General features: G+C 43.9%; 1 protein-coding gene across 7 annotated transcripts in view; it reads right to left on the bottom strand.

Moving 5' to 3' along the window:
• Window positions 1-860: 860 nt before the first annotated feature.
• SUGT1 (SGT1 homolog, MIS12 kinetochore complex assembly cochaperone) overlaps window positions 861-24,487 on the bottom strand; it is a 328,950-nt gene continuing 305,323 nt past the window's right edge. For 5 of the 7 annotated variants that reach the window (XM_029602974.1, XM_029602976.1, XM_029602979.1 and 2 more), the window contains 4 exons: window positions 20,467-20,554; window positions 4,236-4,355; window positions 2,343-2,524; window positions 861-1,377 (listed from right to left, as the gene is read on the bottom strand). In XM_029602974.1, the coding sequence (XP_029458834.1) occupies window positions 1,276-1,377; window positions 2,343-2,524; window positions 4,236-4,355; window positions 20,467-20,554 (492 nt within the window). In that variant the 3' untranslated portion in view covers window positions 861-1,275. The remainder of the gene's footprint in view (window positions 1,378-2,342; window positions 2,525-4,235; window positions 4,356-20,466; window positions 20,555-24,487) is intronic. The other 2 variants (XM_029602977.1, XM_029602978.1) reach the window with 2 other exon arrangements.

Below are 24,487 nucleotides of genomic sequence, written 5' to 3'. Positions count from 1 at the left end.
AGCCGATTTAACATTTTTTTTTTATTATTTTTAACTTTTGGGACCTCCGACTTAATATCGCCATGATATTAAATCAGAGGGTGTACAGAAAAGCAGTGCTTTTCTGTACACTTTCCCGATGCCAAGAGAAATTAACACCTACTTTCTGTATTGCGCGGGAATAACTAATAGGGCCATCAACATGCATTTGCATGTTGCGGGCACTATTAGCTTTTGGGGGGGTTGGACGCGCTATTACCCCTTACTGAATAAGGGGCAAAGCTAGCGCACTGTACTGTATCGGCCTGTGTGACTGGACAGGTTTGACTGTTCTGGCTTAAGCAGCTTCTGGAGCTGAGTGAGCTTTCATGATCTTTTGGGTGGATGATTTTTATGGAGTCCCAACAGGTGTAATCTGTAGCCTTCCTTTACTGCCCAAAGGACACTACTTTCCCAGTTACAGTGGGCCAATAGTTTATGAAAAACCTCAACCTTTTCCTTCCTCACCAAAAGAGTGGTCTTTAAGAAAAGAGACTGGGATTCTGTCAAAAAATCTTTAATTTTGACCAAATGGTTGTATGGGAAATCGAGCTCCTCTAATCTCATTGCAAGGCCTTGACCCTATTTGGAGCAAGTAGAGCCTGGAAAGTATTTCTTTTGAGGGAAAAACTGATTCCTAGATATATTACTATGAAACTAGATGTGATTGTGGAGGGTTTAGGCTCATATCTGCTTTGAAAAACACTAAATAAAATTGTGAAATAAGACTTGTAACATTCAATGCAGCAACAAGGCATCTTGGAAGTACCATTGCCACTTACAAGGATGGATACCATCTAAAAGACTATTTTAAGCCATTATTCAGGAAAACAAATCAAATATCAAAATAGTACAATATTTGCAAATTTTATTTTACAAACAAAATTAAAGGGTAAAACAAATGTTAACACCAAATAATGTATAGACTGCTTAAATTAAGCAGCACCTTAAGAGTTGCCCCCTGATAAGTCATTTATTTATTACTAAGAAATATGGCATACTAAAAATGTAATCAACATGCCACCACCCCTTCCCCCTTCAACTATCATAAGGTACACTTGTGACCTGGATCAGCAATATGAAATGATGACAAATCAACCTTTGTTCCTGATCATGTTTAAAAACACCTGCAGATAAAGAAATTTCAGAAGCACATGAGAAGATATAATGGAGGTAACAGCTCCAAGAAAACATTCAGTGCTCAAGTTCAAGATCACCACGTGAATATACTCAATACGCAAATAGCAAATCAATGAGCTAGTATTGTTTCCACTCCATGTCATCAGGTGGCTTTACTTCTACTTTCTTTTTGCCCACATCTGACCAGTTGGTGCTTAAAACAGTACCTCCAGACTCCATCTGCAAAAGGTAAAAACAGTTTCAGAAGTTCACTAATAGATCTGAAGTCATTAAAACAAGTAGGCAAAGTGCAGTCCTACCAGATGGACACAGAAATGCCAATCACATTCATTATAAAACAAACCCTGTCTCCTTTTCTCCACCAATACTAGATCACAGGTCAGAACGCCTACAAATACAAGACTGTAGCATAAGATAACAGAATTATACATGTATTAATACTATATATACATTTACAATAAAATAGTCTTTAAAGTTATTGAAAAGTCTGACCTCCATATTAAAGCAGAAGTTCAAGAAAACCTCTAAAATGCTGGTTATTTAAACATCAATATTTCTAACTACCAAGTATCGCTACATAAGTGATTTTTATTTTATTTTTTTAAAGTATATAGCCACATTTGTTTTGTAAGGATCCAAGTTATTCTTTACATATCCTCATGAATAACAGAGACATCAAAACAAAATAATTCATTAGGAGACAGGTGGGTAGTTTTTCTCTATAGGACTTTAGCATCTATCACACAGCTGACAGGGCAGGTAACTGAAGAACTTGTGTTATGCCCCCTACCCAAGAGCTGACACTATTACATAAGAAATGCCATGCTGCATCAGACTAAGGTCCATTGAGCCCAGCATGCTGTTATAACAGCAGTATACTCAGCCCATGGAGGCGGAGGAGTATAAGCAATGAAAAATTCAAGGCATTAATTTTAGACTAACAGGAGGGACTTTTTCTAAGTTTAAAGCAGAAATGAGTCCCAATAGTTCTCAGCACTGCTTAATGGTAGAGCTGTAAACATTCCTGAATTGAATACTATTGTAAGGTCAGACCGAAAAAAAATTAAGCATTGAAAAATTACTATTTGCATGTTTTCCCTAAATAAAATAAGTATCATGATATTTTTCAAAGTTATTATATGGTATTTGAATGTCAACCAAGAAAAAAAAATCTAGTGTCTTACAAATGACTTATTCATGGCACGTTTTACTTCATCTGTGCCATCCGCATAGATTTGCTGGAATAGCTGATTTAAAGCTGCATCTCCTTCTAACTTCTCAGTCTTCTCCTCCTCTTTGATCTCAACCACCAATTTATCCCAGTTCCTTGTATAGTGAGAGGATGATGGATACAAGTGCGTGGAATCTAGGAAGAAAATTCACTGGATATAAATCTTCACCCAACGTCAAAATTTCATGTCCTCAACTAGTCATACTAATGCATCATTAGAAAAATCGGAGTTAAGGCAAATTAGTTTGCCCTTTGACATTAAACCTGCATTTTAAATACGGAGGGGATAACTTTCAAAAGCATTTCAACAACAAAATTGCCTGCTCAATATGTGCGTAAACCTGCATGCATGTCGTGTTTCTCCAGGGACAAGCAGGCACAAAGTCAGCCACACAAGTGGGTGATATCTTCCAATGGCCCCCATGTTAATGCAACCTCTTTCTGAAGCTCAGCAGAAAATCTTTACTGAGCATGCACACGAATTGCTGCATTAGTGTTGCTGCACAAGTCCCACAATCTTTTTTCACCTGCTTTGCAAATGGTCAAGAATTTCTCTCTGTTCTATGATTTTTTTCAAGGGTTCTAGACTAAAATTTCACTTCTTTTCTTAAGTTTTCCATTTTTATTTCTCCACCTTTGTTTTTTGATTTCCAAAACTGTCCCCTCCTCCCGCACAAAAAAGTTAGATTAGTTCCTTTCTTTTAAGCTTCCAATTATGTCGAAGTCTTCAAAGGTAAGAAAGTCACTGTTTAAATCCTGCGCTAAATTTCACAGGAACCATAAGGTATGCTTCAAATATCTGGGGCCAGATCATGACACTTCTAGTTGTAGTCCATGAGGAAGGATGTTACCAAGGGCCAGCACATACAGAAAGCGCAGTTGCTTACAGGGAGAGACGGGGACGGTTTCCCGTAGTCCTTAGGCGTGGAGGATACAGACGCCGAAGTGAATGGTTTTGGAGAGCCAAAACGTTTCTCCATTTTGTCCAGGCGAGCATGACGCCCTTTGGGGTTCATTTGATCGGACGTTGTCCGAGGCCCCTCGTGCGAATCCATGATGGACATGGTCCGTGGACACTGGGGGCACCGTCAAAACCCCGACACCACCATTGAAAAAGAGGCCGGCACACAGTCGATGACGGACGGTTACCCAGAAATGGGAGTCTGGAATCGATTGCGAGTTGCGGAGGCAAAAGCCAAGGGTACCTACCTTGAACCGAATGCGAAGGTGGACCTAATGCAGAAAGAAAAACCCTGAAAAACAACACTTCAAGGGTTTGGGAGCTCCACATTTGTGAGGCTACTGCACCACGGAAAACGAGAGACGAGCAGATAGCAGCAGGCTGGACATGCTTAGTCTTCCAGTAAAAGTTTCTAGAAACTTTGACAAAAGTTTTCTGTGTCGGGCTCCATCTGATGATGTCACCCACATGTGAGGACTACCATCCTGCTTGTCCTAGAAGAAATGAAACTCACGTATGAGCTTTCTTCTCGTTCAGAAAAAAAAAGAATACTGGTCAGAACTCAAAAAAGGGTAAGGAGGATGTCCCCGATTCCCATGGCTCATAAAAAAACAAACAAACAAAAAAACCCCACCATCTCCTGCAGCGTTGGAGCCAGTTTCCATAAAGTATCATGCTGAACAAAGGCCACACTAGAAGTCGGCACCACCAGGTGCAGATAGCACAGAGGATTCATTAACACAGTTCACATCTATATTGTCTTCAGCACCAAGGACCATAGCGCCACCGTGCTTATCGTACCATCACGATGCCAGCATAGACTATTCGCCATAGCACTGAAAATTCGTCTGTGCTGAGCAGACCATTCCTTCTTGCAATTATCACCTTTAGTGGAATGCCTCTCTTTTGTGCAAAAGTTCTGGTCTGATTTTGTGGCATCATATGCAAGTAACATACCATCTACTTCTTCAGGGGTGAAAGTCATATAGTCTATTTTGGACAAATCTGCAAAAAAAAAAAAAAAAAAAGTCTGGATCTATCTGTTTTCAAAGGGGAGGGGGTTATCCAAGAGACATTCCACTTGTCTTGGAGTCAGAGGACTCAGATTCTTCTACATATTCATGCTGATCTTTTCAAACTTCACCAGAGCTGCCTTCAGACCCATTGCCAGAACCCACAAGAATCAACACAAATTATTTTTAACAAAACATATCTGAAGACATACCCTTTAAACTTGAAGAAAAGGCCACTCCAGAGGACTTCCAAATAATATAAAAAGTCATCCACCCTCCAAACCAGACTAAGGCTGTCCCAGTACATAAGGTGTTACAAGATCCACAATTATGGATCTGGAAAATGCCTCTCACAATATCACTGGTTGCAAAGACTGAGGATGTTAAATATAGAGCACAGCAATGGTCAGAATTCGATAAGATAAAGTTACCACATTACTCTTTGGTGGTAGTGTCTGCCATGAAGAGGATAAATAAATCAAAGATATACTCCAGTGTGCTATATGGGAAAGAGTCAAAACCAGTGGCGTAGCGAGAACTGATTTTTTGAGTGGGTTGTAGGCATACAGGTCTGAACTCTACTGGTACTCTTATTGATAAATAATGCCTTAGCATGCATCATGAGTGAAACTTTTTAGAATATTTTAACTCATTTCAAGCATTTACCAACATAAAAAAATCTTTATTATCTGTATTAATTTATTTTAAGTTTATTTCAGTTTATAAATACACAAAATATCATGTAAAAAGAAAAGTACACAAACAGATCCAATAAATCATGTCATAAAATCATGTCATAACACAAATATCCATGTATTATTTCATGAATCCTTTTTCCAGAAAGGCAGAAAGCATACCACAACCACAATAAAATAGCAATAATCACAAGTATGGGTGCACAGCAAAACTATGACAGTTCATATTACAACCCAACATGAAAAAATAACTTTTTCAAATTCTGGAGTCACTTCAGCAAAAAACCCCCAAAAACCAAACAAAAAAAACACCTCCCTCCGCTGCTAAACATTTTGTGAAGTAACACAAACCCCTGCAAAAAAAAGGTGTCTAGAACCTTGCCATAGCATATAATCAGAGTACTGACACTCTAGACTCAAACAGAAGCAGCCTTATGAAAAAACAGAAATGCAAATACTACACTAGGCCCTAGAACATTAATACACCACCTCCTGGGGTAACAGAACAAACAGGACAGTTACAAATCCCTACAGGTAATCTACACGTTAGCAGAAATATTGCACCTCAGTCACACACAGGTAGACCCTTACTTAATACAGAAGAAAGTTACTACAAATTAGAAAAAGAAAAATGCAAATAAAACTGAACTAGAAAGCCTGAGAAACCAGACTCTGAACAGTAGAACTCTAAAGAGCAAAATACAAAAATGTAAGAAATGCACATGCCTAAAGATGGCATATTCCAATTGCTAAAAACACATTTTTATTTTTTACCTTTGTCTGATCTTTTTATTTTTCTAATCAATTGGTCCTGGTCTCTTTTTTCTACTTTTCCCTTGTCATTCTTTTCCCAATTCTTTCTCTAGTGTCACTGTTTTCTCTATCTTCTCACTTCTCTCGCACACACACACACACACACACACACACACACACAAGCTCTCACTCATGTTCTACCACAAACACAAGCAAAACACCCAGGCTCCCATTCTTACACACACACACACCCAGGCTCCCATTCTCACCCCCCCCCACACCCCCCCCCCCCCCCCCCCCCACACACACACACTCAGGCTCCCATTCTTACTTGTATACACCAGGCCTCACTACCAAACCCCTTCTTCCACTGCCAAAGGGATGGGCTCCCATGGTGGCCTTACTCAAGCAGGTCTTCACTGTCGAAGGGATAGGCTCCCACTGGAGCCTTACATAGACGAGCTTTTTTCTTCACCGCTACAGGAATGGGCTCATAGTGGCCTTGCTTCAGCTGGGCCTTCTTTGCCACCACGGGGTTGGGCTCCAGTGGTGGCCTTGTTTCAGCAGGCTCTCTCCTTCTTCAGCCACCACAATGATGGAGTCCATGGCGGTCATTCTTCATGCCTCATTTAGTGTTGGGCAGCCCTACTTGGGTGGGCCTGAGCCCAAAATGGGTGGGGCATAGCCCACTTGTGGCTATGCTACTGGTCAAAACTAACTACTGGACAACTTTGGAAAGAGGGTTTTCCCACAAGGATCGCAGCTCATTTACTGCAAATGGTTCACTATATGTACAACACCCTGCAAAAGATAGAGGTTTCTTTACAATCAGAACTGCAGGTCCATAAAAAGATTAGTCCTCTACTAATAGAAACTGAAGAATGCATAAAACATTTGACTAGGTCCACATACAATGGTTTTGACACAGCCTCTATATCTTCAGCAGACACCACAGTGGCCAGACTAGCTAGGCTTAAAGCTTTTGGCGTGCAAGAGGATGTGAACAAGCTAGCTGATGCACCTTGCTCTGGAGACAACCTATTCAGGAGAAAAGGTGAAGGAAGCTATTGAGGTCTTAAAAAAGCATTCTACTGTCCTTTGAATACTAACAGCCACAGCTGACCAGTTTTCTCAAAGAAGACATCAACAATCATTTGGAAACCCATACTACTACTATACAAAGAGAAGATATAACTCATATTCCTATTGCTGACAACATGACTTGCCTCAATAGCGAACCCAGCCGCAAATGCTCTAACATCAGCAGCTATCAAGATCTTGACCTAGAGACAGAACACAATAATGTCTTACTTAGCAGTCATCCCAAAATACTGGTATGGGTTTTTGACTACCATCAGGTAAATTGCATTTCCCAATCTTAAAGTTTTCTAGTGGGGAGGGGATGAGACTTCAGTTTCTTCTACCCAATGTTCTCAAACAACTAATTTTAGCCAAGTCATATGACCAAAAATGTTAATTTTTTTATATTTAATTCACTGCAAATTAAAAATATGTATATGCCCTTATCTTGCTTGTGATTGTGTTACTTCAAGCCCTATTGGTTAATGCATTAGACTCCTCTGGCATGCCATTAAGCATGCTTCATATATAGACATCTCAAATTCTAATGGAATCAACATAGCCATCCTCTCTTGCAAAGTTCATATATTCCAAATGACTCATCCAGAACCTAGAATGGTGAACAGTTCAATCGAATCTTCTAAGCATTCTCTATTTTCATTCTCTTCAAGTTCAAAGCCTTCTCCTCAAGGCTGAAGGGCTCATCTCAATACGATTTGTACACAAGGTATGTGGATCCCTTCAAAGTCCATGCTACACATCAATTTGCTGGAACTCAGGGCCAAATTTAAAGCACATCAAGTCTTCGAGCCTTGAATAACGTACTGTTCTCCAGATCCAGACAATCAAATAGCAATGTTTTACATAAACAAACAAGGAGGAATAAGTTCCTTTCAACTTTGCAAGGAAGATCACAAGATTTGGAAGTGAGCACATATGATGAGCATTCATCTTGTCACAATTTACCTGCCAGAAAAAAACAATGTTATAGCAGATACGGCAGAGTTGCTTACCTGTAACAGGTGTTCTCCCAGGACAGCAGGATGTAGTCCTCACATGTGGGTGACATCACTGGACTGAGCCCTATCAAGGAAAACTTTTCTGTCAAAGTTTCCAGAACTTTTGACTGGCACCCTGAGCATGCCCAGCATGCCATAATCCCTGTAGCCACAGGGGTCTCCCTTCAGTCTCGTTTGTAGCAAAAGGTGCAAGCAAAAAAATAAAATAATAAAACGTTTCAGACCCAACTCCGCGGGGTGGCAGGTGGGTTTCATGAGGACTACATCCTGCTGTCCTGGGAGAACACCTGTTACAGGTAACCAACTCTGCTTTCTCCCAGGACAAGCAGGATGGTAGTCCTCACATGTGGGTGATTAGCAAGCTACAGGCTGACTCATTTAATTTGGACCAAGAGCATACAACTTGTGCAACAGGCACAACAACTGGTGTACTGTTGTGAAAAATGAGGAAGCCTGAAAATCACAGCAGATTGTATGTGGAAGGAGTTGGGATTATACTGGAAATAAGTTCAAGACGGATTGGCCAAAGGCAGTCTCTTGACGTCCTTCCTTGTCCAGGCAGTAATGTGCTGCAAATGTGTTAAGAAAGCTCCATGTTGCAGCTTTACAGATCTCAGCAATCGGTACTGAACGATAGTGTACTACTGAGGTTGCCATGGCTCTCACTGAGTGCGCCTTCACTCATCCCTGGAGAGGAAGGCCTGCTTTGTCATAGCAGAATTCAATTCAGTCTGCTAGCCAACTGGAGAGAGTTTGTTTGCCCACTGCAACTCCTGGTTAGTTTTTATCGAAAGAAACAAAGAGTTGAGTGGATTTCCTATGGACTGCAGTGCGGTCTAGGTTAAATGCAAGTGCATGTTTACAGACCAAGATGTGCAAAACCTTCTTGCCTTGGTGAGAGTGAGCCTTGGGAAAAATGTGGGCAAGACTATAGACTGATTTAAGTGTAAGTCAGTAACCACCTTGGGAAGGAATTTAGGGTGAGTACGAAGGACCACTCTGTCATGTAGGAAACCTTGTATAGGGTGAGTATGTGACAAGTGCTTGTAACTCACTAACCCTTCGAGCAGATGTAATGGCTACTAGGAAGAGAACTTTGCATGTAAGAAATTTAACATCGCAGGAATGCAAAGGCTCAAATGGGGAGCGCATGAGCCTGGTAAGTAATACATTCTGGTCCCATTCAGTGACCAGTGGCCGTAGAGGAGGCTTAAGTTGTAATAGAGCCCTCATAAACCAGCTCACAAGGGGTTGCGCTGTTACCGGGGCACCCCCAATTCTCTTGTGGCACGCCGAGATGGCACTCAAGTGTACCCTCACCGAAGAAGTCTGGAAACCAGAGTCTGTAAGGTGCCAGAGATAGTCTAATAGAGATGGAGTGGGGCAGGAAAAGGGGTCGATACCTTTTTGTGTGCACCATATGGTAAATTTATTCCACTTAGAATGAGAGTATTTTCGTGTGGAAGGCTTTTGTGAGGCTACAAGCACTTGAGAGACATCAGTTGAAAGATTGAGCGGTAGCAGGATCAAGTTTTCAACATCCAGGCCATGAGGGATAGGATTTGAAGATTCGGATGCAGTAACATGCCTTGGTTCTGAGTTATGAGAGTGGGCACCGTGCCCACGCGAATGGGTTCTCTGATCGAGAGGTCGAGAAGCATGGGAAACCAGACTTGTCGAGGCCAGTACGGGGCTATGAGTATCACCGACCCTTTGTCCTGTTGTAGCTATCAGTGGTATCGGGGGATACGCGTATAGGCGGCCTGTGTTCCAGGAGCGAGCGAAGGCGTCCATGGTTAACTTGTTTTGTTGCCTGTTCAGGGAGCAGAATCTGTCCACTTTGTGATTTAGTTGGGATGCAAAGAGGTCTATTGTTGGTTGACCCCAGCGTTGGAAGATTTTGCTCGTTACCACAGGATCCAGAGACCACTTGTGGGGATGGAACTGTCGACTGAGGCGATCTGCTACTACATTCTGTATGCCTGCTAAGTACGTGGCCCGGAGATACATGAACTGTGCAAGGGCCCAGCCCAGATCTGCATGGCTTCTTGGCAGAGGAGATAAGAGCCTGTGTCCCCCTGTTTGTTCAAGTACCACATTGCAACTGTGTTGTCTGTTTGTATGAAAACAGTCTTGTGTGAAAAGCAGTCCTTGAACGCATATAGAGCACAACTTATAGCTCGAAGCTCTAGGAAGTTGATCTAAAATGTTGCTTCGAGCTGTGTTCAAGTACCTTGAATTTGGAAGTTGTTCACATGAGCACCTAACCCAAGTTGGATGCATCTGTGGTTAAGGTCACTTGTGGAATTGGTTGCTGGAAGGGTAGACCTGTCAGCAAGTTGGCTTTGTTTGTCCACCAGAGAAGCAATAAACGTAGCTGGTGGGTTACTTGAAACCAGGATGAAAAAGGCTGAGTGGCTTGGAGCCACTGAGATTTCAAATTTCAGTAAGTGATTCTCATGGCCAGTCTGGCCATAGGAGTGACGTGGACCGTAGAAGCCATGAGGCCCAGCAATGTTAGGAATTGATGGGCTGAGGCTGTTTTCTATGTGCGCAGAGACATAGCTAGTTTGGGGAGTGTCTCTGCATGGTCGATGGGCAGGAAGGCCTTTGCGACTGTGGTGTCTAGATCTGCTCCGATGAAAGTAAGGAGATGAGATGGAGTGAGGTGGGATTTTTGGTGGTTTATGAGAAATCCCAATGCATGTAGCAGATTGATAGTGAGATTGAGAGCTCCTTACTTGGAATGCCTTCTGATCAGCCAATCGTCCAGGTAAGGAAACACGTGTATGCTTTTCTTGCGTAGATGCGCTGCAGCCACTGCTAGGCACTTTGTAAAGACACGGGGTGCCGAGGCAAGTCCGAAAGGCAGAACCTGGTACTGATAATGTTGATGTCCCACTAGGAAACGCAGGTATTTGCGGTGTTGTGGGGATATTGGAATGTGAGCAAGCGTCCTGAAGATCCAGAGAACAGAGCCAATCTCCTTTTTGCAGAAAGGGAAGCATGGTGCCCAGGGACACCATCCTGATTTCTTTGGAATGAGAAAATAGCGGGAGTAGAATCCTCTGCCCTGCAGTGCCTGGGGATCGGCTTCCACAGCCCTGGCACCCAGAAGGGTGGAGAGTTCTGACTCTAGAAGGGTTGTGTGATCTTTTTGCATCCACAGTGGATTGAGTGATGAATCCCGGGGGGTACCATGAGGAAGTTTAGATGGTATCCCTGGGTTTTGATGGATATAACCCATTGGTCTGTGGTAATGTTGAGCCAGTTGGTTATGAAATGGTGAATTCAACCTCTTACTGGCAAATCTGGGTCTGGATTTGTGGAGCAGTTGCTGTTCTCTGGATAGGTTTCAAAATCCAGAGGCTTGGCCTGTTTGATGTGTTGGCTGAGGCCTTGGTGTCTTGGGCTGTTGAGGATGTGCTCTCTGAGATGGCCTGGTTGGCCTCACACGAGATGTAGGTGGATAGTATCTGCATGGGCGATAAAATGGCTTTCTAGGGTCCCTTCTCGTGGATCTTCTTGCAGAGGAAGTGGTCTCGGTATTAACTGTGGATAATTGCCACAGGGTCTCATTATGGTCTTTTAGTTGAGCTACTGCGTCTTGTATCTTGTCTCTGAATAAGTTCTCACCGGTACATGGCAAATCAGCAAGTCCGTCTTGGACTTCAGGCCTCAAGTCAGATGCTTACAGCCAGGCCCACCTCCTGGTGCTGATGCCCGTCGCCGACAAGCGAGAAGCTGTTTCAAAGGATTCTTAAGCAGCAAGAACCTGTTTCCTAGCCTCAAGGCCTTTCTGAGGTATGGGGTTGAGACAATCTTGCTGTTGTTGGGGAAGAGAGTCGGCTATTCCCTGAACCTGCTTCCAGAGATTCCTTTGATACTGTGTCATGTGAAGTTGATATGCAGCTATGTGTGACACTAGCATAGAGCCCTGAAACATCTTGTGACCCAAAATATCAAGGAATTTTTGGTTCTCACTTTTTATGTTACCATTTTATATGTCATGTGTTTTATTATTTGTTTTATTTATTATCATGTATATATTTATTTATGTGTTGTAGCCCCTGATGCAGCCCCTTTGACAGAGGGCGAAACTCAGCCTGAGTCGGGCGTTTTTAAGATTTTAAGTCTTCAATAAAGGATTGAATTTTGGACATCTTGGCTTCTAATCCTCATTTTGTTGCCCCCACGGCTTTGTTAGATAGCCTTCCTTGTTGCTTTCTTAACGTACCACGGATCAGTCCAGACCATGGGTTGAGCCTCCTGTCCAGCAGATGGAGACAGACTAAAACTGAAAGGGTATCCTATATCAGGACAGAGCCTACCCTGCAGCCCTTCAGTATAACCATTGGCAAAGCAGTAAAAGGCATAAGATCAAGCAAGTAACAGATCAACTATTAAACTTTGGTAAAACAATCAAACAATAGAACCATCGAATGAACTGTGTGACTAAGTGCTCTTGCATGACTACCCAGATCTAGTCACATCATCAAAATCACAAACTTATTTACTACTCCAGAAGACCAGCACAGGACTCTATGGCATCAATTCCTTGGAATGAGGGTTTAATGTATGCATTCCCCCCAATCCATTTGATTGCAAGAACACTGAAGCTGAGAAAGGACACAGGGGACATTATTGTGGCCCCTGATCATCATGGAATATGCTTCCAGTGCCTATGATGAGAATCCAAGAGAGCCATGCAGAGACACAAGAAGGTTCCTAGGAGGAGGAAAGATCAGTGAATAGTTCGAGCGGACCGGATACGGGATGGCATCTGGACTGATCCGTGGTACTACAGGAACGAAAATTATCAGGTAAGAACTAATTTTCCTTTCCCTGTACATACCCGGATCAGTCCAGACCATGGGATGTACCAAAGCTTCCCTACAAAAGGTGGGACCGAGACAGTCCCGCTCCAATTACCTACTGAAGGAACAAACACTGGCGCCTGAACGTCAAGGTGGCAATGACGAGCAAATGTATGCAGGGATTTCCACGTAGCCACCCTGCATATTTCCCGAGGAGAGACCGCGTGACTCTCCACCCAAGAAGTAGCCTGAGAACGCAAAGAATGAGCTTTCAAGCCCTCAGGGATCTCATGGCCCTTACAGATATAAGCTGAAGAAATCGCCTCTTTCAACCACCGAGCGATTGTAGTCTTAGAGGCTTGGTCGCCCCTCTTTGGGCCGCTCCACAGAACAAAAAGATGATCCGAGACCAGAAAGTCATTGGTAACCTGGAGGTGACGTAGTAAGACGCGTTTAACATCCAGACGACGAAGGTCACTGCCTCCGGGCCCCGCAATATCCTCAGAAGAAAACGCGGGAAGTTCCACCGACTGATTGACGGGAAGAGAGGAAACAACTTTCGGCAAGAAAGAAGGTATGGTTTTGAGAGAGACGCCCGAATCCAAAAATCGAAGGAAAGGATCTCTGCAAGACAGAGCTTGAAGCTCCGACACCCTCCTTTCGGAGCAAATGGCAACCAGAAAGACAGTCTTAAGCGTCAAGTCCTTGAAAGTAGCCCGATGGAGAGGTTCGAAGGGAGCTGCACAGAGAGCCCGAAGGACCAAATTTAGGTTCCGCGAAGGACAAGTGGCCCGGACGGGCGGCTTTAGGTGCTTAGCGCTCCTAAGAAAACGAACGACATCCGTGTGAGAGGCCACCGCATGGCCCTCAATGGTGCCCAGGAGGGAACCGAGAGCGGAAACCTGAACGCGCAACGAGCCGATGGAAAGACTCTTGGAGAATCCCTGCTGAAGGAAGTTGAGAACCACAGAGACTGATGAAGAACAAGCCGAGACACCCAATTCTGTGCAGGCATTCTCAAAAACTTTCCAGACGCGACATAGGCCAGATACGTAGACTGCTTACGAGCCTGAAGCACAGTGGTAATAACCTCTTCTTTATATCCCTTTCGTCTCAAATGGCACCATTCAAATGCCATGCCGCTAGACAGAAGTGATCCGCCTGGTCGAAATATACAGGACCCTGCCGCAGAAGACGAGGACCGTCCGTCGCTAGATTTACCAGATCTGCAAACCACGGCCTGTGAGGCCACTCAGGGGCCCCGAGAACGACCGGTCTCCGGGTGAAGTTCTATTCTCCTGAGAATTTTTCCCACGAGGGGCCAAGGTGGAAACACGTAGAGGAGAATGTCAGAAGGCCAAGGGAGGGCCAGCGCATCCACTCCCTCTGAGCAATGCTCCCTCCAGCGGCTGAAGAATCTGGGAGCCTTGGCGTTGGCTAAAGTCGCCATCAGATCGAGGTGAGGGGGACCCCACCTGTGACAACCAGATCCATTGCCTCGTCTGACAACTCCCACTCACTGGGATCGAGCCATTGACGGCTGAGGAAGTCGGCTTGAACATTCTTCTTGCCCGTTATGTTAGGCTGCTAGACGATCCAAGAGCCTCTCCACCCAGGCGAAGAGCTTGCTGGCTTCCAGCGCCATCAGGCAACTGCGGGTACCCCCCTGAGGATTGATGTAGGCCACCGTGGTGGAATTGTCAGAGAAAACACGTACCGCTTTGCAGCAGATTAGGGGGAGAAAAACCTTGAGAGCCAGGCGCACCACCTGGGCTTCTAGACGATTGATATGCCAACGGGACTGGACTGGGGACCAGTGTCCATGAGTTGTTTGAGATTGACAGACAGCCCCCCCACCCAGAGAGACTGGCGTCCATCGTAACTATGACCCACGAGGGAGTCAGAAGGGCCATCCCCCTTCAGGAGATGCGCCAGCGACAGCCACCACTGAATGTCTGCAATGGTAGAGTCAGAGAGGGGTAGGATCTCCTGGAACTGTTCGGACACTGGGTGCCAGCGGGATAATAACGCTTTCTGTAATGGACACATATGCGCAAAAGCCCAGGGGACCAGATCGATAGTGGAGGCTATGGTCCCCAGGACCTGCAGGTAATCCCACGCTGTGGGAAGTGGCAGAGAAATAAAGTTGCGCACTTGATCGGTAAGTTTGAGCGCCCAAGCGTCCGGGAGAAATACTTTTCCCACCCGTGTTCCGAAGCGAGCTCCCAGGAATTCCAGGACCTGGGAGGACTGGAGAATACTTTTGGGGAAGTTGATGATCCAGCCGAGCGAAGTGAGAAGAGCAAGAACACGGCCGACTGCTCGTCTGCACAGAGCAGATGACTTGGCCCGCACGAGCCAGTCGTCCAGATAAGGATGGACTAGGATTCCTTCTCGGCGGAGGGCCGCCACCACTACCACCATAATCTTGGTAAAAGTGCGGGGAGCGGTGGCAAGGCCGAAAGGAAGTGCCCGGAACTGGAAGTGTTGATCCAGGATGTGGAACCGAAGATACTTCTGATGCTCTGGTCGAATCGTTATGTGGAGGTAAGCCTCCGTTAAGTCGAGGGAGGCTAGTAATTCTCCCGGACGTACCACCACTATCACTGCCCTCAGGGTCTCCATTCAAAAATGGGGCACCCTGAGAGCTCGGTTGACTCGCTTGAGGTCCAGGATCAGACGAAAGGCATTGTCCTTCTTGGGCACGATGAAGTAAATGGAATACTGGCCGGCGCCTTGTTCCTGCACCGGTACCGGGATTATCGCCCCTAGATCCTGGAGCCTGGCTAAGGTTTGGCAAACCGCAGGCCTCTTGAGGCGACCGCAAGTGGAGACGAGATGAAGATCTGGTAGGTCCCGGGCAAATTCTAATGCGTAACCTTTGTCTATCACCTCGAGGACCCATTGGTCGGATGTGATTTTGGCCCATTCCTCGTAAAACAGAGAGAGACGCCCACCTAAGTTTCGTGCGGAGGAATGGACCGGCCATATCTCACTGTGGAGCAGACTTGGTGGCCAGGTGCTGCTGACCCCCATCCTGGAAGGCACAGCGGCCACGAAAGGAATGAGACCATGACTGGGACCTGGAAGTACCACCCCGTGGAAAGGAACTGTGCCCATGGGTGTTGTACTGACGCCGTCCTCTGAAGCGGGTACGCATCGGAAAGAAAGACTTAGACTGCTTAGGGCAGTCCTCCGGCAGCTTATGGACTTTATTTTCACCCAAAGATTTAATAAGCTGTTCCAGGTCCTCTCCGAAAAGCAACTTGCCCTTAAAGGGGAGTGTGCCCAGCTGAGCCTTAGACGAGGAGTCTGCGGACCAGTTGTGCAGCCAGAGAAGGCGTCTGGCCGAAACTGCGGAAAACATTGCCATGGCCTGAACACGAAGCAAGTCATACAGGGCATCCACTCCATATGCAATGGTGCCCTCCAAGCGTTCCGCCTGCTCCGCCTCTGCAGACAGGAAATCCTGGGTACTGAGTAATTGCTGAACCCACCTAAGACTCGCCCGCTGCATGAGTCTGCTGCAGATTGTCGCCCAGACCCCCAGAGCCAGGACCTCAAAGATCCGCTTCAGAAAAAACACGAGCTTGCGGTCTTGGACATCCCTCAAAGCTGTAGTGCCCACCACTGGGATAGTGGTATGCTTGGTGACCGCAGTGACAGAAGAGTCCACTTTGGGAATCTTCAGCATGTCTAGGCAATCTTCGGGGAGCGGGTAGAGCTTATCCATAGCCCTCCCGACTCAGAGGCCCAACTACGGAGCTCCCCATTCCCGTAGAAGCAATTTATGCATAGGGTGGAAGGGGAACCTACGCGGGAGCGCCCTAAGTCCCGCCAGGACCAGGTCCGTGTTAGGTGGCATCGCCGCCGTCACCGAATCATCCAGAGGAGCATCAATCCCCAATTCCTGCAGGATGAAAGGGATGAGAGACTCCAGCTCCCCTCGCTGAAATAGGCGGAGGACACAGGGATCATCGCCTTCAAGCGGGGGGGGGGGGGGGGGGCCTGCTCCGAAGACTCCTTATCAGGATCATTAAGAGGATCTGCGGGAGGCTGATTCCCGGGACCACCCGCACCCGGACAGGGCCTTGCGGATCTGGAACCGCGGGGGGTAGCGACACGGGCATCCGAGGGATCTTCGGAGGGGGTGGAATTGAGGGGGTCCTCCTCCTTTTGCAGGCTAGATAAATATGATTTGTGCAACAGAAGCACAAAATCAGAAGAAAATCGGGCCCAAGATGATTTTCCCGCCGGGGGGGGGGGGGGGGGGGGGGGGGGGGGGCCGGGACATCCCCCTGAGAGCGCACCGGGCTCAAATCGGGAGGTAAAACGGGAAAATCCTGCTCCTCTGCTCCCTGTGAAGCAGAAACGGCATCGGGAGAAATACCCAAAATGGCCGCCGTTCCTGCGATTTGTCAGGTCAGGAACAGCCTGGCCATGCGTCAGGGAGCACGTCCCCGGACTTGAGTTTTGTGCGTTTCCGAGGAGGGGCCCTCCCCACCTGGCAGGCATCCGGAGCACACCCCATCTCTGGAGAGCCGGGAGGCCGGCTCTCCACACTCCACACAAAGATTTGAATGCGGCATGAAAATTGCAGCCCAGCCGCAAGACAAAAGAAAAACAGCTGAGTGGGGAACCCCAGAGGAAAAGTGCAGGAGATCGAACGCTGCTCTCGCCTTAATAGCCAACAAAGCCAAAACCTTTCTGCTTCTCTGCAAATAGTCTCCCTTTTTTTTTTTTTTTTTTAACAGGGGAATAAGCGTCCCTAAAGATTCACCCGAGGTATGGACGCCCCGGGGCAAGGCAGAAGGCTGAGGGGGAGTGACTGGCACCACCAGTATTGCCCCAGGTAAGGTGGTCACCGGGAAGGGAGCCTAGGTTGAACAAGTCAAGGAGCAAAGCCCCCCTAGGCAACCCAAGAGTGAGGGAGACAGGGCTGTCTCCCTGACATAGTCAAATACAGGAATTCAAATAAAGATCCTTTTTTTTTTTTACTAAATCAAATTCAGTGAATACTTTCTTGAGCTTGCCCCCCGAGAAAAGAAGCAAGGAAGAAACCCCGTAGGGGAAGGGCAAGCTAACAGGGAACCGCAGGGTGAGCTGTCTGGCATCTGCTGGAGACAGACAAATACTGAAGGGCTGCAGGGTAGGCTCTGTCCTGATATAGGATACCCTTTCAGTTTTGGTCTGTCTCCATCTGCTGGACAGGAGGCTCAACCCATGGTCTGGACTGATCTGGGTACGTACAGGGAACTTCATATTTTGGACTACAGGAAAGCTCTGCTGTTTTATTTAAACATAACTAAATCTTTCAGAAAGTCTTCATAATTATTTCTCTTTTATGAGGGAGCCAAGGAACATCTTCCCGTTTCTAAACAGATATAGTCAAGGTGGCTTTCACATTGCATTTCTCATTGTTTTTTCAGCAGCAGGAATGAATCTTTCACAAAAGATTAAAGCACACCAAGTATAGGCAACTGCAGCAATGATGGCGCAGCTTCAATCAGCTTCAGTTCAGGATTTATGCAAGGCTTTTACATGGTCATCGATACAAGTTTACGAAACATTACTATCTGGAATAAGAATCATCTGGAATAAGATTCACCTAACAACCATGCATTTGGCCAGATAGTTATGAAAAATCTATTTAAGTATAAGTTTCAACTACCCTCTTAACTCCATAGGCTATGTACTATCATGGTTTACCTCATATCTCACCCATAGAGAATACCTGGTCAACATTGACAACTCTGAGTCCCCACGCATACCCCTCCTCCAGGGTGTCCCCCAAGGATCCTCCTTATCCTCCACCCTCTTTAACATATATCTTCTTCCCCTCTGCTATCTACTTTCTAACCTCGGTCTCAATTTCTTCATGTATGCGGATGATGTACAGATCCTCATCCCCATGCAAAAAACCCTACAAGAAACTCTAAACTTCTGGGAATCCTGTCTTGCCTCCATTAACTCTCTCAGACAGCCTCCAACTCGCTCTTAACACAGCAAAAACTGAAATCATCCTCATTTCCAACAAACTCGAGGTTACCTCACAGGCCTCTACTAAAACTACCCCCACAACCCTCCCCATCCTGCCATCTGTAAGAGACCTAGGTGTTGTATTAGACAAACACCTTAATTTTCATCCACACATCAAATCCCTTCTAAAAACCGGCTTCTATAAACTCCACATCCTCAAAAAGCTCAAACCCCTCCTCCACCTTCAAGACTTTCGCCTTGTATTGCAGTCCACAATCCTATCAAAATTAGACTACTGCAATTCACTTCTCCTAGGCCTACCCTACGCCACAATTAAACCACTACAAATCTTGCAGAACTCCATGGCACGAATCATCACAGACACTCGTAAGAGAGAACACATCACACCCATTTTAAAAGAACTGCATTGGCTCCCCATCCCTTTCCGTATAAAATACAAAACCCTCACAATACTCCATAACATGCTTCACAAAAATGACCACGAATGGCTCAAGGAAACACCACGTTTCCGTACATCCAATCGTCCATCCAGAGCCTCCACGGCGGGCACTTTACACATCCCACCCCTCAAAATAGCACACCACTCAACTACCAGAGAGAGAGCCTTTACCATAGCCGGCCCCTCCCTCTGGAACTCTCTTCCCACGTATCTCCGCCTTGAACCTTCCTTACCCAACTTCAAAAAAGGCATCAAAACCTGGCTCTTCTTACAAGCATACCCTGACTCCAATCAGACCTAAACCCCCTCCACTGCCACTTCCAATTCCCTTACCCCTTCTAATCCGTTGATGCATCCTAGGGAATTGCTGATTTTGTAAATTTGTTAATTTTTTATTCTCAGTTTTTTTTAACACAGTTCCTATCAATTTCTCTCTCCCCTAGCACTTCACTACCTTTCTCCTTCCCGCAACTTCTGCGCTTACTGTCACCTGACCCCCATCCTCTCCTTTTCCTTCACTGCTCCACCTCCCCCCTCCCTGTTATTTGTAATTTCCTCTTCCTCCTTTACAATGTTGATTGTGAACCGGCATGATATGTCCTATGAATGTCGGTATATTTTAAAAGCATTTAAATAACTAAATAAATAAATATAAAGGGAAGAATGATCTAATAAAGATCGCAACAGCTAGGGAGTCCTCACTCATGTGTATGGACACTGTTCCAGCTTGACCATGGAGAATCAATGCTGCTTATTTGTAGCTGGTGTTATTCATGGACAGCAGAGCAAATAGTCACACAATCTCTCCCATGTCCCTGTATAATTGAAGTTAGTTTATTAAGAGACTAAGGAACTCGCATGGTGACATTAGCATGGGAATTACTGCACATGCTCAGTAAACATTTTCTACTGAGCTTGAGAGAGGATGCTCTGATAGTGCTGTCAGATGATGTCACCCACTTGTGTGGCTCTTTATTTTACTGTCTATGGACAACACCAGCTACAGGTAAGCATCTTTGCTTTGTATGCAATTTTACCAGAACTGAGCAAGGGTGCTCCCGGGAGCAGAGATCTGCCTTTTTCTCCTTCCTTTGGATTTTAGAAAGCATATACTAATATTTCTTTTTTACACCAAGAAGAAAGTAATTGCAAATCCATACTACATTAGCAATATGCTTTATAGAGAGATACTATTTATGTTATTAAAAATGACTAGGGATTTTGCTTCATATCAAATGGCTTAATATGGAAATGAAAGTAAGCTGTTTTTGAACAGAAAACATCCAATAGGCCAACAAACCTTGCGCAAAATGCTTTAAATTGAGGTCTTCATGCCCCTCAAGTTTCTCCCATCTTATAGCCTCCTGTTTTTTCAGCTTTATCTCAATCTGTGAAACAAAAGAAAATACAAGAGACAAATCAGTCATTCCAAAAGCTGGAAAGCCTGTAAATGCAGTAGTTTTAAAAGACAATATGTCCCTGATGAAAACTTCTGCATCATTAAATCAGTTTTATTACAACTCGACTGAACACCGATTTTTGTTTTAAACTTGGAATTCGTTTAGTACTTATTGGGTACCATAGAAACAGAATAGACTTCCAAAATGAGCACTGGGCTGGAGAGGAGTGTAATTTCCAGAATTAACTAAACACAGCAGAAGTATGTAGTGGTATACGACATTGGGTCTTTTGCTGACAAGGTTCAGTTTCAATCGAGACTAAAGTAAACAGATCTTGTTATTCTTCACTAGACTTGCAACAAACAATGACTGATGGTTCAAACCATTCATATTTACTTAAAATCAAAACCACTACATGATCTTTGGAAGTATAGGTTTTAAGGCAAAACTTTGAAGTTTATTGCGAAATAGACTTAACATTTTGCTGTCATCAATAAAAGTAATAGTGACATAACAAATGACAGCCCAGTGTCTTAGTGACATGTTTTGTACCGCAATGTGGAAGACCCAGATCTAATCAACAGGCCAGGTCTTTTGCTTTTTAGGCTGGCCAGGGCTGGAGATGCTGTGGAGGAAATGCTCACAGACCCTGGGGGAGGGAGTTCCAGCCACCATGCAATGGCAACACTTAGTGGCCAGATCTAGGGTCCATGATTACAGGGTTTCAGAAGGCAGTCTGGGGCATGGCTCTCGGCCAAGGACTATTGCTGCAATGATTGGGCTAGGTGCGTTGTGTGGAGGATGACCCTAATACCAATTAATCTCTCCCCCCAAAAACATAATGGATTAATGAAGAATTAAAGCTATTAAAATCTTAGTCATTTCAATCTGGGCTAACCCTAGAGCTGAATTGCATGCCATTAAAAGGAGCTCTGCTTTAGTCTCTCTGATTAGTCAGGGCCAGGGGAAGAAGGGAGTGTGGGGAAGGCCTATGGACATGATCCATTCAAACTCCAGAAGAACTGATACACAAATTTTTATTTATTTTCTTCAGATGGTTTAATCCTTGTGGTATGATCAGGCTCCAGTTTCATATACCAAATAGGATTGGGTGGCAGGGCATTAACTTCCCAATATCATACAGGTTCTCAATCTTAGTCAAAAGGTCAAAAAATGACCATCCTCAACTCATGGTTCAGCCTATCTTAGCCAAAAAGACAGAGAAGAAAATATGATGATCTCTTGAAGGCCACAAGCCTTATGGGAGACCCTCTCTGGAAAAAAGCACTAACATTCATTGTCAAGGAAGGTCCTCACAGATTGACACCATATCATCTGGGTTAAAATATCCAAGAATTTTCAGTATCAATTTAATTTCACTTTTATCAAAGTGAAAACATCTACATGTGCCAGGTATATGATACTTTTTAAACTAGGGATATTCAATTCAGGTCCTCAACTGCTACATACTGTCTAGGTTTTCAGGATATCTGAAATGAATATGGATGAGATGCATTTGAATAAAATGGAGGCAGTGCATGCAAATGCATCTCATGAATATTTAGTGTAGATCATGAAAACCTGACTGGCTTATGGCACTTGAGGGCTGGAGTTGCCTACCCAGGGGATTTAAATCATAGTCTGAAAAATGTAAAAGTGACTAATTTCAGCAGTCCCTTTTGCCACTTTTTTTTTTTTATTACAAGCTACTGAAATTATTTACAGAGAATCATAGCAAGAACACTGCATCAATAGTAATTAAAACTTGGGGAATGTGAAAAAATGAAATGTAATACTATATGCAAAGATGGAATTTACAAGTTAATGCTAGAAGAACCTCTATAATTCTAAGAGAAAGATGTCCAAGGCAAAGTAACATTAACTGGAAACCTTATCAATTCTGAGATCCAAGAAACTGCAAGTTCGATTGCTCTATGGGCTGATGTTCTAAAGGGATTTTCCCCCGTTTTGTGCCCATGGGAAAAATGCTTAGTACATCTATCTTAATAAATCAGAGAAAATCTGCTCTATTGATAAATTAACAGCAAAAAACAAATATAAGCACTGATATGAAACTTGCTTCACAAATGCTATTTGAAAACTAAGCTCATTTACATTTAACTGACAAATGAGCTGTGAATAATGGTGTATTAAAGCTACTCAATTAGTATGATATATTTTGAAATGGTTAAGTTATTTATAAAACTGAAGAGAAGAACTGGATTTATAACATTGATCATACTCATAATAGCCCAAGGCATTAAATCACAGATATGCAAAGAAGAACCTCCTAAAGGGAAACAGAACAGTTAACTATTTTTGTGTGTGTACACGGAACATCATTGTTTGTCCTTAAAGCAGATCTGCCATCAACTCAGACTGTGACTCAGGGGCTATAGAAATTAAAAGTAGCATGCCTGTACACTGAAACAAATTACTATTTTCAAGATTCTATTCAAGTTTCAAACAATCTAGGTAGCCTGGAGACATTTTGTTTGCTTGTGATGTAATTAATGGAATATACTGTGTCTCAACTGCATATTAGCCATTGATAGAGTATTTTTCTTTTCACTGGTTCCTTTGAATTTAGATTCACTGCACATCTCCAGAACAGTAAAAACAAATAAAATCTCCATACATAGAGCTGTCTTTGTGAAGAAACATCAGAAAGCATGTCCCCCTTCTCAACATACCAAAAATCAGTACTGATTTTAAAACCTTGTTTCCAAGATCACAATATCCTACATTAAGTGATTACCATGTCTATTTACAGCAATCTGCTTCAAAATACTATCAAAATACTATGATGGCCCATCTTTAAGGCAGCAGCACTACCTCATTCCTCAAAATGAAAACTGTTTTGGCTATATTCCTTCTGATATTGCTTTTATCCCTAAAGGTGGTTTACAATCTTTTCTAGCCAAAGTTTATTGTATTTTATTTCATATATATTTTCATGTCTCCTGTTTTATATTTAAAACCATCTGTCCCCAAATCATTTCATACTTATTCATATTATATTCTTATTTTGAATGCATGCAACACCAAAAGCCGCATATCACCAATGTTTTTCAAAGTATTAACCTGGACATCTGCACCTTTTAATCCCTGTCTCAATTATAGTCTTCCTTTCCTTCATTAGTGCAAAATATTTTATGTTTTCAGATGCGTTTATTTCTGCATTCAGTACTGAGATGCAAATGTTTAACAAGTAACACAAAGCGCAACGAAGCACTATTATGACCAACTCAGGCTTATAGTGATAGGAATAATTAATGAACTTTTACAAATTTCAAAGAGTTATCTATTATTATTATTACTAAGTCATAAAGGAAGGGGAATATTAGCACATTTTTTTATTCCAATTAGTTGCAGTCAGTAACAGATAATGCCAGACAAAGTGATTTAGAACTACATGGGTGCTACTGCTTTTCAAAATCTGCAATTATTGCAGAACCTGAGTATTTTATCTTGGGCAATCTCTAAAAATGTACCCAAAGACCAGATGATCTCTATAATGTTACTATGACAGAACAAGCAACAGTGAACAAAGCAATTACAAAATAAACTATTATTAAAACCTTGCGGTTTATTATTCCAGCCTTTATCAACTTTTGATTTTCATTCAGATTGTCATTTAAGGCAGATCGAAAACCATGAATCGCAACCATACAATATAAATCACGGAGTACCACAAGGATCTGCCCTCTCCTCTACTCTCTTTAATATTTATATCCTCCCTCTTTGTCACCTACTTACAGAACTTGGCCTTATGTACTTCATCTATGCAGATGACGTACAAATTGTTATCCCCATCACTGACTCCCTTAATGATGCTCTTAAAACATGGGATACTGCCCTCACCGCCATTAGTAACCTCCTTACTAGCATCAATCTGGCTATTAACCCTGATAAAACAGA

This window comes from Rhinatrema bivittatum, chromosome 5, assembly GCF_901001135.1.
Source record: "Rhinatrema bivittatum chromosome 5, aRhiBiv1.1, whole genome shotgun sequence".
NCBI classification, from domain to species: Eukaryota; Metazoa; Chordata; class Amphibia; order Gymnophiona; family Rhinatrematidae; genus Rhinatrema; species Rhinatrema bivittatum.
This window is presented reverse-complemented; position numbering and strand designations above follow the sequence as displayed.